The following is a 17,652-nucleotide window of genomic DNA, read 5'->3' on the forward strand; positions in this document are numbered from 1 at the left end:
CCCTGTAAAATAAAAGACATTCTTTTATTCTATACCTATATGAGCGATTACTTTTTCTGTTTTTTACCTTATGAATTATTTTCGACAGATTTTTTATAAAACGGCTTGCTTTATTGCATCAAGATCCATGACAGATCTATATAGGAAATAAACGTCTATAAATGAGCTCGAATCTTCCAATAGTAGAGTGTTTGATACTCATAGTGCTCCAATAATCCATTATAAACTCTCATTGACCAGAACAATAAGACCCATTATTTTACTCTATGAAGAATAAATTATTTTTTTTTATTTCATGTTGCCATTTGAATTATATTAAAGTATTATATTTCTATTCATAAAATGGAAAATTTAAATTTCTAAAATAGTAAATTAAAGAAAACTTGGTTTTAAAATAATTTAATACTAGCGATGCGTCCATAATGTGTTTAATAATTAAACTAAAATTTAACATTTAGCTTAACATTTTAACCCTTTCAGGACGATAATTTGAAACAAAAAACACTAGGATCCTAAAATATTTTAAAGAAAGAGAGACAAAATTTTAAATACGGTTTTAAATAAAGATAATGAAATTTTAAAAAGACGGAAGGAAAGGGAAGTTTGTAGTTGGGTTGATATTCAGGGATTGGACAATGGAAGAAAAAGATTAATATTCAGATATGGGCAAATGGAGGAAAAAGATTAATATTCAATCTAGCCAATAGCGGGATAATTTTAGAACGCCGCCTCTAGTTTGTAATATGCAGACTTTTTGAATGACCAATTTCAGGCCTTTGTAAGTTGTACATTGAAAACCTAAGATACTGTAACATTCATTTCAGACAGATTATATTTTTAAAGGCTCAAACTACTTTTAATTATGTAAATTAAAAGTCCCAGTCACTAGTTCTTTGTGTTGATTCTTGACTTTCAAAAATTTAAATGTAGACTTGCAAATCTATTGACTATTTTAAAAGAACAAGTTTTAAAAATTTAATTTTCTCTTATAAAATTTACCAAGGAAATAAATATAAATATCAATGATTAATTTCTGTTGCTCTCAAAGGAGTAAAGAAATCTTTTAATTAGAGAATCAGACTGTATTTAATATTAGTGAATCATAATTTATTAATAAAAATATAAGTTAACTTTGACAAACTACTTCAGGAACTTTAACATTGACAAGTTTAGTTACATTATGGCAAGATTTGGTTCTACTTCTACTCAGACAACTTTCACATTGTGACTTGCATTCTAGAAGCTCTTTGCATGATTGTTCACCAGTGGAGTTGGACTCTTTGCATTTTTGACTAGGATAGTACTGGGGAGTCGGCACTGATTTACACCTCTTTGATGGCACCTACAAAAGAAATAAATGCTTAATATAAGTAATGGAACATTGGTTTGTAAATTATATTGATACCCAATGATGTATAACAAAGTTATCATTAGTTAGAAGCGTTTAAACTTTTCACCAATTATTTAATCAACAGAAGAGTACGTAATTTGATAAATATATCAATTTATCGTCCTTAGTCTTATCCCTTAAATCCCTGATTTTTACCAGGTACTTTTGGTAAAAGATGAAGTGTTTATTTCTAAATATAATGACTTTATTCTATTAAATGAAGTAGTAAGTTTTTTTTCTAAAACCTAAGATTTTATTAAAAACTAAACTTATTGAGTTCTTCTCTTAGGGGAAGCTTCATATATGTCCTAGGGGGGTTTTAGGCTATTTTGTATTTAATAAGGATAGTTTTAGGATATATGTTGTGCCCCAGTCCAATTAAATTACGGAGTCCTTGATGTTAGGGGCGCAACAGCTAGTGTGTTAAACAGGATCAAGAACGAAATAGCAATGAACTTTATGCTTTAACCATGTGAGAGAAATCACAATTACAATATGAAATAATTGATAACTAATGATGTATAAAGATGTAAAAGACATATTGCTTAATAATAGTATCAATTGCACATCTCTAATCATCTGCAAATTTACAGGAATGCAAGGTTTTAGTCACTTAGCAAAAGTAGCTGTAGTCCTATTCAGTTGCCTTTTTAACAGCGAAGTTTTTCTTTAATTATTGTCTGTCCGTACTTATAAGCATGTTAGAATTGCATGATGATTCCTAAAACAGATGGGTACGATTAAGAAATTGTATCAATACTATTATCGTTTCCAGAAAGCCCATATGTTTATTTAAAACATGCGGGTTTTGACAACATTTTTGTATTATATCTTTATCCTATTCATGTGATTTCAGAGGTATTAATTTCTAGAACAACAAGGTATAATACAATAAGCAAAACATCTTCATAATGAAGTCCTAAAAATATAATTATGTCCTGAAGCAGTATTCTGTATTCAAGTATTTTTTTATGCAATTACTTTTTTATAAGGATATAATTAAACCTGATTCTCAATGCCATTAATTCCTGCAAAATTAATAGGATATAAAGTTGTTGCAGAAAGAGAAAATCTTATTGCATTAGAATGCAGTATTGTGGTAATTAGTTGTAATTAATTTATACTTTTACATCAGTGCTTTATAGCCTTTTAATTGGGCTTGCTCAATTAGTGCAATTTTGGGATCAATTAGGCATGTAATGATATGATAAGAGCATTAACCTTATAAAATCTCTTTAAAAATAGTTATTAAAGGAAATGTGTGTAAACTATATTTTTGCCTAACTAAATTGTCTATCTTCCCTAATATTTGAAGTTACTGAAATAAAAGTGTAAAATGTTCATGTTGCTCTAAATATATCCAATACATAAAAAGATATCTATTGAACACAAATTGGTAATATAAAGTAACAGGATGTCTCGATAACTATTTCACTGATATAGTTCTCCTTTACAGTGAAGCTTCTTTTGGGTCCAGGAAATGTTTATAGCTCTTTCAGTGGAGTGAACGTTACTCCTCCCAAGGCTGAAGTTTAATGTAAGAAGAATTAACTACAACTCCACCCACTTCTTTCAAGAGCACCAAGGATCTCTACTTCATGTCAGTTAGGAAGGGAACATTGTGATGTTTATTTCATTAGTCCCCAAATTTTTTAAAATACGTTTTCATCTTTGTTGACTTAACATCTAAACCACTAATTGTAATCTATAGAAGGGGTAATTTTGTGTATCATCATTGGAGATATGCATCAATCTATCTGACATTCTCTTATCCCTTTAGATCCCTGTGTATTTATACCTTGTGGCAGAATTGTCTTGGTGTTCTGATTGTTATTCTCTTACATGAATGTTTAGGCACACTGGAAAACAACAAAAATATCAGAAATGCGTGGTCAGCTAAATTTTAAATCAACGTAATGAAAAACAAGGTAAATAATGTTGATCAAAAGATAGAGAGAGAGAAAAAGAAAGATAGATAGAAGGGGAAAAACTTAGAGATATTAAATGAAAGATATTAACCCTTAACGGTCGGGGGGGGGCGTTGAACGCCCCCCCATCCGGTTTTTTCTATCTCATTTTCTGTGTGTGAAAGATAAAGAGCCCAAACTGCTTGACTTTTTAAGTATGGGTAGGACACATAACTGAGAGTTGGAATTTTTTGAATATCTCCATCCTGGCGGGCACAGGATGCCAGCAAACCTGGCAGGGTCATCCAGGTAATGAACAAAAATTTGTTTTTGACTTAAACAAAGCATTTTATCTTACCAAAATACTAAAATATCCTCTAGTAGTACATTCTCATATTAAATACAGGTGTTCAAGTCAATTTCAGGTTCCAGGTATAATCCTGCAGGTCCTGATCCTCCAGGTCTCCAGAAATCTTTAAAATGCTCCTGTGGCCGCAAATTTTGACTTAGAGACTTCAAATTTTAAACTTAAGCTTTTTTTACATGTCTACATAATGTATTAAAATTTCATAAAGATCCGCCGCCGTTTTCCCGCCGACCGCCGACTGCGGCGGCTGGCAGCTGCCAAGTACAGCTGCGGCCGCTGAAACTTATGTTTTGATATTTCAATTATAAAATTTAAATAAAAATAAACATTTTCTGCAAAAAAAAATTTCTTCTAGTTTTAAAAATAAAAAATTACAGCCGTTTGACATTTTTAAGTAAAAAAGGACCTAAAAACAAAGGTTGTTAAATAAAAGGGTGAAGGAAGCGGAAATTGACCTTGACTTACTTAAGGTCGGAAATTCACCATAACACAGGGGACTTGCACAAAATTTTTTAGCCCTCTAGCTCTAATAGGAACTGAGATAATGAGGGGGGGCGTTGAACGCCCCCCCCCCCCGACTGATTAAGGTGCGGCAAGGGGCCCGACTGTTAAGGGTTAAGAGAGAGAGAGAGAGAGAAAGAGAGATAGAGAAAGATAGATAGATAAAGAGAGAGAGAGAGAGAGAGAAAGAGAGAGAAAGAGAGAGAAAGAAAAACAGAATCAGAGAGAGATATCAGAAATATATAGAAAACTTGAATTTTAAGCATAAGAGACAAAAAGACAGAAACGAACTGTTATAGTATGGCTTCGTTTGAAAAAGACTAAAATTTATAGATTAATAAAGATAAAAGAGATAGATAGCGAGAAATAGAAGGAGAAATATGAAAAAGAAAGAGAGAGAGAGAGAGAGAGAGAGAGAGAAAAGAAAAAAAAAGGCAAAAACGACATGTTAAATTGTAGCATCACTTATAAAAAGATCAAAAGTCGACCTGGTACATTTATCCACCAACTTAGTGACAGGTACAGAGGAGCAGACTAGATGTGGTACAGCGTTACAGGGAACATACAGACCATTACACTCTGAGCAGTAAAATACTTTAATTATTTTATCATATTTGGAAAAAATGTCCATTCATATGTCAAGCGGCTGTATATGTGTAAGTTGTGTTAGGTCTAATCGCTAAATATATTTTTGAAACTATTCACAGTGCGTTCGAAGGTGCTTTGACTTTTGTGTCAGAACCTAAATTAGGACATAGTGCATTTTATTACCCTAGGTTAGGTAACTTAATTTCAATTTTCAATAAAATCTAAAATGCAGCCGTTTTTGAGAAAAATAGATTTGAAAATTTCAAGTTCAATTTTCATCCCCTAGAAGTTACCGCATTTTTATGACAAGAAAAGCAAAGATTATTTATTTAAAATTTTGAACAACTTTGTTTTTATAAAGTCTTTCATAAAACCTCTCTATATATGATTTATTTAAGGCTGAATTTCCGTGACCTTAGCAAAACAACTGATAAAAATGGCCATGAATCAACTCACCTCAGGAGTGGTTTTAGGAAGAACTTTATAAAAGCAAACTTGTTCAAAATTTTAAATAAATAGTCTTTGCTTTTCTTGTCATGATTATGCCGTTACTCCTAGGGGATGAAAATTGAACTTGAAAATTTCAAATCTAATTTTCTCAAACACGGCTGCATTTTAGATTTTATTGAAAAGTGAAATGAAGTTACCTAACCTAGGGTAATGAAATGCACTATGTCCCTATTTAGGTTCTGACACAGAAGTCAAAGCACCTTCTTACGCACTGTGCTTTACTTTACATCAAGGTTCCTAGCGAGCATAGAAACTCACCTCCAAATTATTTTTTATTATAAATCCAAAATTAATGCAGGGGATGTTTTTATACCTAAACACACGAAAAACTAATTCCCCCATCATTTTTATTCAATTTATTTAAAAATAAGAGTAAAGGATTGGGATATCGTACTCGACTAGGTACTTTAAGGGAAACCGCCATAAAATTTTCTAAATATTCCTGAGGTGAATTCTGTAAAAACTTTTGGCTCACTGCATCATTGAAATAGTGAGGCAAAATTATCCTCTCTAAATTTTTAGCGAGCCTCACTAATTTTAGTGAGGCAAATAATTTTTAGTGAGACACAAGTTTTTTAAGAATCCACCTCAGAATTCGGACAAAATATAACATAGAAAGCAAAGAAAATGTACTGACAATTGTGATATTATTAAGCTTTTTTGAAATTAATATTTTTTTGGATTCCTATAAATATTAGGCATATTGACAAAGAGTTATACTTAATTCATGCCAATAATAGAGTTGTATTAGAGGTATTGAAAGTATTTATTTCCTGGTGGATATTCTTCTTGACAATTCTTGACATATTTAGTAACAGTTATTGTTGTACACAAGTCTTCATAGGTTTTACTACATTCATCCTGAAAATAAATTATTTCTTAGTTTAATTTTCGTGGAAAATTGTCTGTAATACGATGCGGTAATAACCAACCTTATGGTTTTAGTACTATATGCACTACTGTCTTTTGTAACTCAATGTAACTCTCACAACTTTTGATTTGCCATTCTACTATTTGGGTAGATGAATGGATATAGAATGCATTGATATTGCGACAGAGAAAACTTTGTCGTCAACTCAGGTTGTTAGAAAGGTCCTTATTTATATGTTACAGTTCTCTCCTACAGTATGAGGGGAGTGTATGGAGAATATTGTATTAGCCAGCTGAAAGTAGCATATTATTATCAGTGTGTATGAAAATCACTCACACTTTTCATATATTCTATATACATTGGTAAATATCTCTTTTTCTTTTTTTCTCTATATCTTTTTATCTCTTATTCTTTCTTTTTTCGACTGCCTCTATCTCAGTTATTTTAACCTATTAGTCCTTGGCTTTCTTTACACAACACAAACCTAACCTTATATTCAGTTTCATATTTGTCAAAGCATTTCTCCTGATAGACAATGGCACATCTCTTAAGCCTCCTGTTCACTGTTTCTGAAGGCTTGCAGGCAGTAGTTGTATAGGGGTTCTGGTAGGCACACAGGCTTGGAGGACATGAACAGTTACAATCCTGTGAATAAAAGAATAATGTTAGAAATAAAATTAAACCCCAAACGGTCGGATAGACGGGAGGGAGGGGAAGTTGGGTGCCTCCCTCCCTACATTATTTCTTTATCTCATTTTCTGTGTGTGAAAGACAGAGGGCTATAACTTTTTAAATATGGGAATGACATATAATTGAGAGTTGAATTGTTTTGGAATATTTCTATCCTGGCAGGCACAGGATGATAGCAAACTTGGCAGGGTCATCCAGGTAAAGAGCAAAAATAATTTATTTGACTTAAACAAAGCATTTTTTGTTAACAAATTACTAAAATTTAGATTGCGTGAAGGGGGTTGAATTTGTTGAAGTTGTTTAAACAAAAATATAGAGGACAAAAGAAAGTGATTTATAGGAGGAAAGGGGAATTTAAGGGAAGTGAAGTGATCGGGGAGAAGAGTATAGGAAACTTCGAATAATAATAGGCAGACAGGTAGAAACTATTATAGAGCACCATCTTTTTAATTCTTAAATTCTTTTTAATTTCAAAAAAATCTTCAACCTTACAACATCATCAATACCTAGCAGACAATTTATAAAATGAGATACTAACCTCTGGATTTTGTTCAGTACATTGTTCCTCTACGATCTCTTGAACTTCTTCTCGATATTGGGTAGCACACTAAAATAATAATTTGTGGCGCAGATAATCTAGTAAGGTTTTTTTTCTGTATCTAAGGATATCGCTAATCGCTGGACTGATATGATTCTCCTTTACAATGTAGCTTCTCATAGGTCAAATGGAGGTTCCTAACTATTCTAGGGGTACCATCATTATTCAAAAAGTGATTTCCATCTAATTAAAAAAAGTCCCCCCGGAAAAAAAATATTACCTTTTCTGTTTGAAAATGGGCAGAGGTTAAGAACCCTACCTTTCCCTCAAGAGCCCTTAGAAGGCCATGGGAATATAGCTGCTTATTGCAAAGTGCCCTTACGACCATACATTACACATATTGTTGTGCTTTTAGGGTATATACATTTACGTGGTTTTAAGCTATGAACAAATCACTATCGTTAAACGTAAATGCAAACACACATTCAGACTGCAGAAAACTGGAACTATAGTGTAGCTTTGCTTCTAAAAAGTTATTAAAAAACTCTTACCTTAGGAGTGTTATCATAATATAAAGTTTCTAAAAAAATATAAATCTTGTTTACCACAAAAATATATTATTTAATTAATTATTAGTTAAGTCAATTAGTAAAAAAATATTTATCAAGAAAATATTTTTTTTGGGGAAAAATATGATTGTACCTTTTTTTATGAATAATGAAAATAATATTCACTTTAAGTTTTCTTTTATTACACAAGCTCATTAAAACAGTACAAACTGCCTTTCCCATTCTGCTTCTATTACATTATTTAACATCACCAATTTTACAAAACAGATGTACTAACATACCCTAGTTTTGGATTAGCTGCTCCAATAAGAAGTTTCATTTTGAGGACAAGAACAATTACATCTAATAGTTTAAAAGATAGTGAGAGATAAATCGAGATATTTTAACTTAATTAATGGATTTTAGTTGAAGTAAAAGAGTAAAATAAATAGGAGAGAGAAAACAAACATATGGTAGAAATAGGGTTTTACAGAAGAAGTAAAAGACAGAAGGAGGGACAGACAAATAGAAGGACAGACAAATAGAAAAATTAACAGAAGAATGGAGATACAGACTGACAGAGGGACAGACAGATAGAAGGACAGACAGAAAGAACGACAGACAAATAGAAAAACTGACAGAAGAATGGAGAGACAGAAAGAGAGACAGACAGGAGGAGGAACAGACAAAAAGAACGACAGACAAATAGAAAAACTGACAGAAGAATGGAGAGACAGACAGACGGAGGGACAGATAGATAGAAGGACAGACAAATAGAAAAACTGACAGAAGAATGGAGAGACAGAAAGAGAGACAGACAGGAGGAGGGACAGACAAATAGAAGGACAGACAAATAGAAAACTAACAGAAGAATGGAGAGACAGACAGACGGAGGGACAGATAGATAGAAGGACAGACAAAAATAACGACAGACAAATAGAAAAACTGACAGAAGAATGGAGAGACAGAAAGAGAGACAGACAGGAGGAGGGACAGACAGAAAGAACGACAGACAAATAGAAAACTAACAGAAGAATGGAGAGACAGACAGACGGAGGGACAGATAGATAGAAGGACAGACAGAAAGAACGACAGACAAATAGAAAAACTGACAGAAGAATGGAGAGACAGATAGAGAGACAGACAGGAGGAGGGACAGACAGAAAGAACGACAGACAAATAGAAAACTAACAGAATAATGGAGAGACAGACAGACGGAGGGACAGACAGATAGAAGGACAGACAGAAAGAACGACCGACAAATAGAAAAACTAACAGAAGAATGGAGAGACAGAAAGAGAGACAGACAGACGGATGGACAGAAAGAATTACAGACAATCAGAAGGAAGAATGTACAGAAAGAAAAACAGACAGACAGACTAACAAGCAGTATCAAAGAGTAGTTTTGCTACTAAAAAGTTTTTTTTTATGATGGTAAATAAGAATATATTCCTAAAAGTTTTCTCGGACTCTTGTGTATTCCATAATCTCCAACATGTGTTATCGTAATTCCCTGAAATTAAATAAACATAAACCTTTATGCCCGTCTGGAATATTTTTATATCAAAATGCATATATGATTTAGAAAATAACAAGGATGACAATATAAATAAGTAGCAAAGCACAAATAAATCATAGATGGAAATATACAGTCTTTTCTTTAAAAAAATCAGTCATCATTCTTTTTTTTTAAAAAAACTGCCGAGAAATACCCCTAAACGGCTACGGACTGACGGACCGATGGAAAAAAATAAGGGAATAGCTTCGTTACCAAAAAGAAAAGCTACAAAAGTCTTTTGAATAAGGGCTTTAAATGAAACTAGCGGCTACGCCCCTAGCATCTAGGGGGCTCTGTATTCACATTGGTAGATAGGAGACATAAAAATAGCCTTAAACATTTCCAATGATTTTTAAAATTAAAACAGCCTAAAACCCTTCCGTGACCTATGAGTAGCTTCCTTATAAATGAGAACTCAATCAGTTATTGAAATCTTAAACTTGACATAAAAAAAACCTTACTACTTGGTATAATAGGATAGTTAATCTACCACTGAAGTTAATTGTTAAACAGGCACATATAATAATTTAATAAATTTAATGGAAAGCCTTACATAACTATGTTACACAACCTTATTATTAAACAAGCAAATTGATAGTTTAACAAGTATGACAACATCCATTATATCAAATATATATAGACAAATTAAAAGGATACAAGGGTCTAAAGATAGGGTCAATTAAAAAAATATTTGATAAGCTAAATTAATTGAAACATTTTAAAATACATTTTGCTTAATTTTCTGCCCTTCGAGGGTAATAAAACTGGTATTAATTCTATGATTTTATTTTTAATATCAGCGGAAAGCTTTCTGTGATTTGATGCTAATAACTAAATATCAAAAATCTATTTATAAAATATATATGAAATGGATTTAAATGTTCAATTGTTGTACAAAACCCAAATCAATAAAAACAAAATTACCAATTCTGCAAATTAAACATACATTAGATTAGAAAGTTTGGACACTGGTAGTTGGAACAAACCAATCAATATTAAATAAAACTACCCAAATGAGGGAAGGTAAATATAAATCTTTGGTTGTCAGTCCAATGTCTCCTTCGTTAGTCATACCTAGGAAGGGGAGATAATTGGACTGTAAATTACACTGGTACCTAAAGTTTTACAAACTCGTTATCAAAAACTTTGGGTACATTAGTTGAGTTGTAATTGGTTGGTTCCAATCTAGTTGTGTTGAATCATCTAACCAATAATTTTAATCTCGGAAGTGGTAATTTGGTTTATCATCATTGGGGAAATACATAAATTTATCTTCCATTGTCTAAGTATCCCTGAATCATACCTGATTTATTTGTAAATTTGGAGGATTTGCCACTACGGTATGCTGTATACTCGGCGCTCCTGTCGGCTGAAAAATAATACAGTAAATGAATAGGTATAGATAATTATTTTAGATAACCACCTCGATCAGGTGATGGAGACCTATTCGTCTGCAAGCAAATTGCTTTCTGCTCTTTTGCAGCGACTTGCATGTGTTAATATTTTTGACTCTATTTGCTAATATTCAAAGCTCCCAATCCAGACGGACGGACCAATCCTAAATAAGAGGCTTTCAAAAACATATACAAATTTTCCAGAAGAATGAATGTCCCTTTCAATGTTTGACAATATTATGTTTCTTACACTAGTCCCTAATATTTTGTAATAACGTTTTCTTATTCGTTGGCTTAACACTTTGGGGATTTTTCTTGAATTTTGGTTGGTTGGTTCATAAAGGTTAAGTAAGTTGGTTACAGCCAATAATTGTAATCTACAAAAAAGGGGTAATTTTGTGTATCATCATTGGGGATGTGCATCAATATAGCAGCCATTGTCTTATCCCTTTATATCCCTGTAAAGCATCAGTATTCTGTGAATGAAAGTAAACATAAGACTGAACAAACATGATTAATATTTGGCCTGGCCAACGTTTGCCACATTTCTTGGGTGCTATCATACAATGTTGAACAAGAAACCTAAAGGGATAAGACAATGACCAATTGATTGATGTATATCCACAATGATGATACATATAAATATCCCTTTTGTTGATTACAATGAGCGTTTGAAACGTTTGGACACTCAACCTAATGCACCAACCAATCAAATTCAATAAAACTCCCCAGAATTGTTCAGCCAATGAATAAGAAAACATTATTTTTAATCTTTGGGGACTAGTGTAATAAAATTAAACAATGTCCCCTCCCTACTTGAGAAAATTAAGTCCTTAATTTAATTAATAAGTAAGAAATAAATTTGTGTTTTAAAATTTTTATAATTAGTTCCTCAAAGTAGCCCTTTCGTATGTAAGTTAAGCTCTTATTGTTAATCTAAGCATGTTCGAATTTTATCATCGATTTTAAACTAATTTTCAATGTTTCAATATTAATCCATCCGTAATGTTAGAATGATTGTTTTACAATTGCAAGTTTTAACTAACCAATCAAAATACGAAAAGCAACATAACGAACAACGAACGGCCTTGCATATTTTTTAGCTAATAGAATGATCCTATTGTTCTAAAACTAGATTTTTTTATATTTAATAACTTTTGGTGGGTAATACAAACACTATTTCTTCTTGGTGTTGCAAACTAGGACGAATCTTTCAGGGATAATAGGGATATAACATTCTAGTAAAACAATAATAGAATGTGTGTCTATCTATTTATGTTTGTGCGTATAGAGAAGGATCTTTACTAACCGCTGCACCGATATATAAAGCTTCGGGTATAGTCCATTTCGTAACATCGCACCTTAGTGGGCGATTCTTCGTATTTTTCACAGTAGCTTTTCTCCTATTTCTAGCCCCTGCGGGGGGCTCTAAACCTGCGGGGCCAATAACCTAACCCTGTGGGGCAATCACCTAACCCAATATAACCTAACCTAACCTTAAATAACCTAAACCCCGAACCACTTCATTATGCAATCTATATTTTCCTGGATATTTTGTCTATGGCAGTCCATAAGTATACAGTTTTACAGTACATTGTTTCTATTTGTTAAAGCAACACGTATGATAAAAGAAAAAGATTCTTTTTAAAGTAAAATGCTTATATATCAATTAAAATCTATATTTTTTGATTTTCTACTGATCCACTTCATTATGCAAATCAAAATAAAATCAATGGGAAAACGTTTGTTTTGCACTTTTCTCCACTTTTCAAAATTGATTATGATAAAATAACAATTTTTTTAGGGATTTATGCATTAATTATAATGAAAAACAGTTTAAGGTAGATTTTAATGATTTTTCTAACTAATAGATAATTTTAAAAATGAAATTCAATCCCTATCACTTTAGAGGACAGCTGCTGACCCCCAGTCTTATGGATGAAGCTAAATACATGTTAAAGATAAAAATAACCCTCAAATGTACACAAAAATGTTTTTTGATGTGTTAAAAAAATCCATTTTAAAATCTTTATTTTGAGGATGATGGCCTTAAAGATGTTCTTACTGGTGGTGATGGTGAGCCAAATGTTATCTAAGTACATGACTATTACAACAACTTGTCTATTAACCTATGTACCATTTTTTGTAGTCATAGCAGCCTCCAATAGAGCCTCACGACATGAAACATAACCATTATCAAAAAACTACATTAATTACTTTATGAATTTTAGTAATTAAAATTGTATTTTTTTTCTTTTTTAATATTGCTTGGCTGGAGGCTGCTATGACTACAAAAATTGGACCATAGTTCAATATATAAGTATTCATTATGGGCATGCACTTTGATAACATTTAGCTCACCATCCCCACCAGTAAGAGCATCTTAAAGGCCATCGTCCTCAAAATCAAGATTTTAAAATGGATTTTTTTAACACATCAAAAAACATTTTTGTATATTTTTGAGGGTTATTTTTATTTTTAACATGTATTTAGCTTCATCCATAAGACTGGGGGTCAGCAGCTGTCCTCTAAAGTGATAGGAATATAATTTCTTTTTTAAAATTATTTATTAGTTAGAAAAATCATTAAAATCTACCTTAAACTGTTTTTCATTATAATTAATGCATAAATCCCTTTAAAAATTGTTATTTTATCATAATCAATTTTGAAAAGTGGAGAAAAGTGCAAAACAAACGTTTTCCCATTGATTTTATTTTGATTTGCATAATGAAGTGGATCAGTAAAAAAAAAAAAAATATAGATTTCAATTGATATATAAGCATTTTACTTTAAAAAGAATCTTTTTCTTTTATCATACGTGTTGCTTTAACAAATAGAAACAATGTACTGTAAAGCTGTACACTTATGGACTACCATAGACAAAATATCCAGCAAAATATAGATTGCATAATGAAGTGGTTCGGGGTTTATAAAAAGCCATTTTTAAAATACGACGAATCGCCTCTTATGGGGCGATGTTACGAAAGGGACTATTCCCAAAGCTTCTATAGGTCCTGAGAAGGATTATAACTATTTAGGGTGAGAGCACCACCAACCTCAAGAGAAATAAGCCCAAAGGAAAAAAATATTTCCATATACTAATTTGAAAAAAAATCTTTTTTTTAACAAAGAAGATAAATTTTTTAATCTAAAAATTTGTATGATACAAAAATATCTCTGTATACAATTTTTCTTACATTGCTACATCCCTGTCCTCTCTGAGGTCTGCAAGCTCAAAATTGGTCTTATCCTTAGTTAGGTCAACGACTCAAACAAAAAAGAGTTGATTTGATCTAGGTGCGTGCATAGAAATCATAAATGGGGAATGCTTAATTACTGGCGTGTATATGTATTATAAGTTCAAGGTTCTGCCTTTTGGGTTGTTAGTAAATTTCAGGAATCTATATAAAAAGTAACAGGATGTTTGTCTGTTTTTCAGTGTGTCTCTACAAAAAGATCAAGCTACTACACAGTAAAGTTTATTTTCTTTTGGTGGAAGATACAACACCCTTTGAAAAGATATAGATCCCCTCCTAACAAAAATATTTTTAAACTAATATTTTAGTTGGTTGGTCAACACCCTCCTTTGTTTTTTAAAGTGTCCCTGTAGGCCTTAAAAACACTATGAAAATTTAGAGGAAAGCGGTTGAACAGCTGCCCTTCACCCTCTCCTCGCACGCCCTTGATTTGATCAAAGTTTTGGTGTGAAAACTTATGAGGAAGTTTACTCTTTTTATATTCCATAGAAAGTAAACTTTATAAGAGTAAAGATTTTCCTTATTAACAATTAATTTATAAAGTTCAAAATATACTAAAAGTTGCTGTAAGCCCTTTAAGATTTCGTAGATCATTGAATCGATTTATATACAAGCAAGTGGCTACGCCCCTAGAGGCCTCTTGGGGGCACAGAGGTCGTGGGTGGTTGAATATGAATAGCTATAAACCTTCCTAGGAGTTATGAGAACCTGCACTGTAAATAATAATTATATTGGTGCAGCAGTTAGAGAGATCCTTAGGTACAGACATACAGACAGAAATTATGTTACTTTAATAAGGATTTTAAGAAAGTTGGTACCGGTCATGTATATGGCTATTTTGAGTAAGAGAAGGGGAAAGATTGAATAGAACAAACCTAAAAAACCTCAATCTAAATTACCCTTACCACAAATTTATCTTAGAGCGGATACTCTAGAGGTTTTACGGCGAGTCAATAGTATAAAAGTATAGTGTTCTTAAATATAAATAAACAATTTCATGACCTAAAGATTTCTGAACTTAAAGTCTGTTGTCTAAACCTAATATATCTTTTGAATTGCCTTCGCCTCTAAGTGTATTATCGTCCTTATAATATTGTGTAAAAATGTATGTATGTAAATAAAGAAATTTTGGAAACCTCAAAATTAGCGGAAAACAATAATCCATTTAGTTTAAGTTGTACTGCTATTTTCAATTTAAAACAGGAGATATTAAGTTAAATGAATAACTCGGGGAGGGAGGGGACATTGAATTGTTTATTACACTAGTCCACAAAGTTTTATAAGTTATTATTTGTTAGCTTAACAACTTTGGGGGGTTTACGATTGGTTCATTAGGTTAAGTGTTTTATAATTTCAAACACTAATTGTAATTAATTTTGTGTACCATCATTGGGGTTTTATATAATTTTTTTGGCCATTGTCTCATCCCTTTATATCCCTGATGAATAACTGTTTTTCAATTAACATTAAAACCAAAACAAAGCATTCTTTAATTTAATATCTTATTCTGTAAAGTACAGGGTGTTTCAATAGAAACGTCTTTTTTCAAATCTTAATTATGCATAGAAAATATAACAATTATATAAAATGCTTTATATATTTTGAAAACCTATTTTGGGACATTTATGTTTCAAATATTTGAAAATGATTTTTTCAATAAATCATGCCTTAAAAACCGGTTTTTCCAAGGGCCTTATTTTTGAAGATTTAGGGATTTCAGGTTGTGGAAAAAATGTTCACATTTTTAAAATTCAAATTGCGCGGCTTGTATTAATAGTAGAAAAACGCCATGCATATCGTTAGAATTGTCATAAACTCTATTTTTTGGAAATATAAGTGCCATTTTTGTCCTATTTGTAGTTTAGGAGCTACGTTGAAAATTGTGAGAAAGGTTGAAAAGTTTTAAGTAAGTTGGAACATTTTATCACGTAGCTCCTAAACTACAAATAGCACAAAAATGGCACTTATATTTCCAAAAAATAGAGTTTATGACAATTCCAACGATATACATAAAGTTTTTCTACTATTAATACAAGCCGCGCAATTTGAATTTTAAAAATGTGAACATTTTTTCCACAATCTTTAAATCTGTAAATCTTCAAAAATAAGGTCTTTGGAAAAACCGGTTTTTAAGGCATAGTTTGTTGAAAAAATAATTTTTAAATTTTTGAAACATAAAGGTCCCAGAATAGGTTTTCCAAATATATAAAGCATTTTATATAATGTTTTTACTTTCTATGCATAATTAAGATTTAAAAAAAAACGTTTCTATTGAAACACCCTGTAGTAAGCTCTATTTGTGTGTGTGTGTATAAATATCTCGTAAACGCCAGTATATGGATACTATCTTACTGGTGTGCTAAGTATGTCTGCAGTATCTCTACCTTACTTATAGTGTTAGAGCTCTTGTTTGTAAATATTGAGGCCATCTTACTAGTGTACTAAGTATGTCTGCATTATCTCTACCTTACCTCTAGTGTTAGAGCTCTTGTTTGTAAATATGGAGGCCATCTTACTGGTGTACTAAGTATGTCTGCAGTATCTATGCCTTACCTCTAGTGTTAGAGCTCTTGTTTGTAAATATGGAGGACATCTTTCTGGTGTACTAAGTATGTCTGCAGTATCTATACCTTACCTCTAGTATTAGAGCTCTATTTTGTAAATATGGAGACCATCTTACTAGTGTATTAAGTATGTCTACAGTATCTCTACCTTACCTCTAGTGTTAGAGCTCTTGTTTGTAAATATCTTACTGGTGTACTAAGGGTGTCTGCAGTATCTATACCTTACCTCTAGTGTTAGAGCTCTTGTTTGTAAATATGGAATTTATCTTACTGGTGTACTAAGTATGTATGTAGTATCTAAACCATACCTCTAGTGTTAGAGCTCTTGTTTGTAAATATGGAATTTATCTTACTGGTGTACTAAGTATGTATGTAGTATCTAAACCATACCTCTAGTGTTAGAGCTCTTGTTTGTAAATATGGAGGCCAATTTACTGGTGTACTAAGTATGTCTGCAGTATCTATACCTTACCTCTAGTGTTAGAGCTCTTGTTTGTAAATATGGAGGCCATCTTACTAGTGTACTAAGTATGTCTGTAGTATATATACCTTACCTCTAGTGTTAGAGCTCTTGTTTGTAAATATGGAGGCCATCTTACTAGGGTACTAAGTATGTCTGCAGTGTATTGTATACCTTACCTCTAGTGTTAGGGCTCTTGTTTGTAAATATGGAGGCCATCTTACTGGTGTACTAAGTATGTCTGCAGTATCTATGCCTTACCTCTAGTGTTAGAGCTCTTGTTTGTAAATATGGAAGCTTTCTTACAAGTGTACTAAGTATGTCTGCAGTATCTATACCTTACCTCTAGTGTTAGAGCTCTTGTTTGTAAATATGGAAGCTTTCTTACAAGTGTACTAAGTGTGTCTGCTTTATCTATACCTTACCTCTAGTGTTAGAGCTCTTGTTTGTAAATATGGAGGCCATCTTACTGGTGTACTATAAGTATGTCTGTAGTATCTATACCTTAC

The 17,652-nt window shown here is 32.1% G+C and overlaps 1 protein-coding gene across 1 annotated transcript; it reads right to left on the reverse strand.

Moving 5' to 3' along the window:
• Nucleotides 1-1,054: 1,054 nt before the first annotated feature.
• On the reverse strand, nucleotides 1,055-17,277 carry LOC145324129 (uncharacterized). The gene is made up of 11 exons (XM_080166753.1): nucleotides 17,238-17,277; nucleotides 16,591-16,661; nucleotides 10,772-10,837; nucleotides 9,363-9,423; nucleotides 7,914-7,942; nucleotides 7,363-7,431; nucleotides 6,624-6,779; nucleotides 6,037-6,124; nucleotides 4,654-4,744; nucleotides 3,189-3,249; nucleotides 1,055-1,342 (listed from the first exon to the last, which is right to left on the reverse strand). The coding sequence occupies exons 1-11, from the start codon at nucleotides 17,275-17,277 to the stop codon at nucleotides 1,127-1,129; spliced, it is 948 nt and encodes a 315-aa protein (XP_080022879.1). The 3' UTR covers nucleotides 1,055-1,126.
• Between the last annotated feature and the right edge of the window lie 375 nt (nucleotides 17,278-17,652).

Source organism: Acartia tonsa, chromosome 7 (genome assembly GCF_053477335.1).
Source record: "Acartia tonsa isolate MP-2025a chromosome 7, ASM5347733v1, whole genome shotgun sequence".
NCBI classification, from domain to species: Eukaryota; Metazoa; Arthropoda; class Copepoda; order Calanoida; family Acartiidae; genus Acartia; species Acartia tonsa.

Excerpts from the sequence above, each read along its gene's own strand:
- LOC145324129 (XM_080166753.1), bottom strand. The coding sequence starts at position 17,277 with ATGGCCTCCATATTTACAAACAAGAGCTCTAACACTAGAG. Across the intron at positions 4,745-6,036 it reads TCAAGAAGAATATCCACCAG|AGTGTAATGGTCTGTATGTT; the intron begins GAAATAAATACT and ends TTTACTGCTCAG. Across the intron at positions 3,250-4,653 it reads TTGGTGGATAAATGTACCAG|TGTGCCTAAACATTCATGTA; the intron begins GTCGACTTTTGA and ends GTTGTTTTCCAG.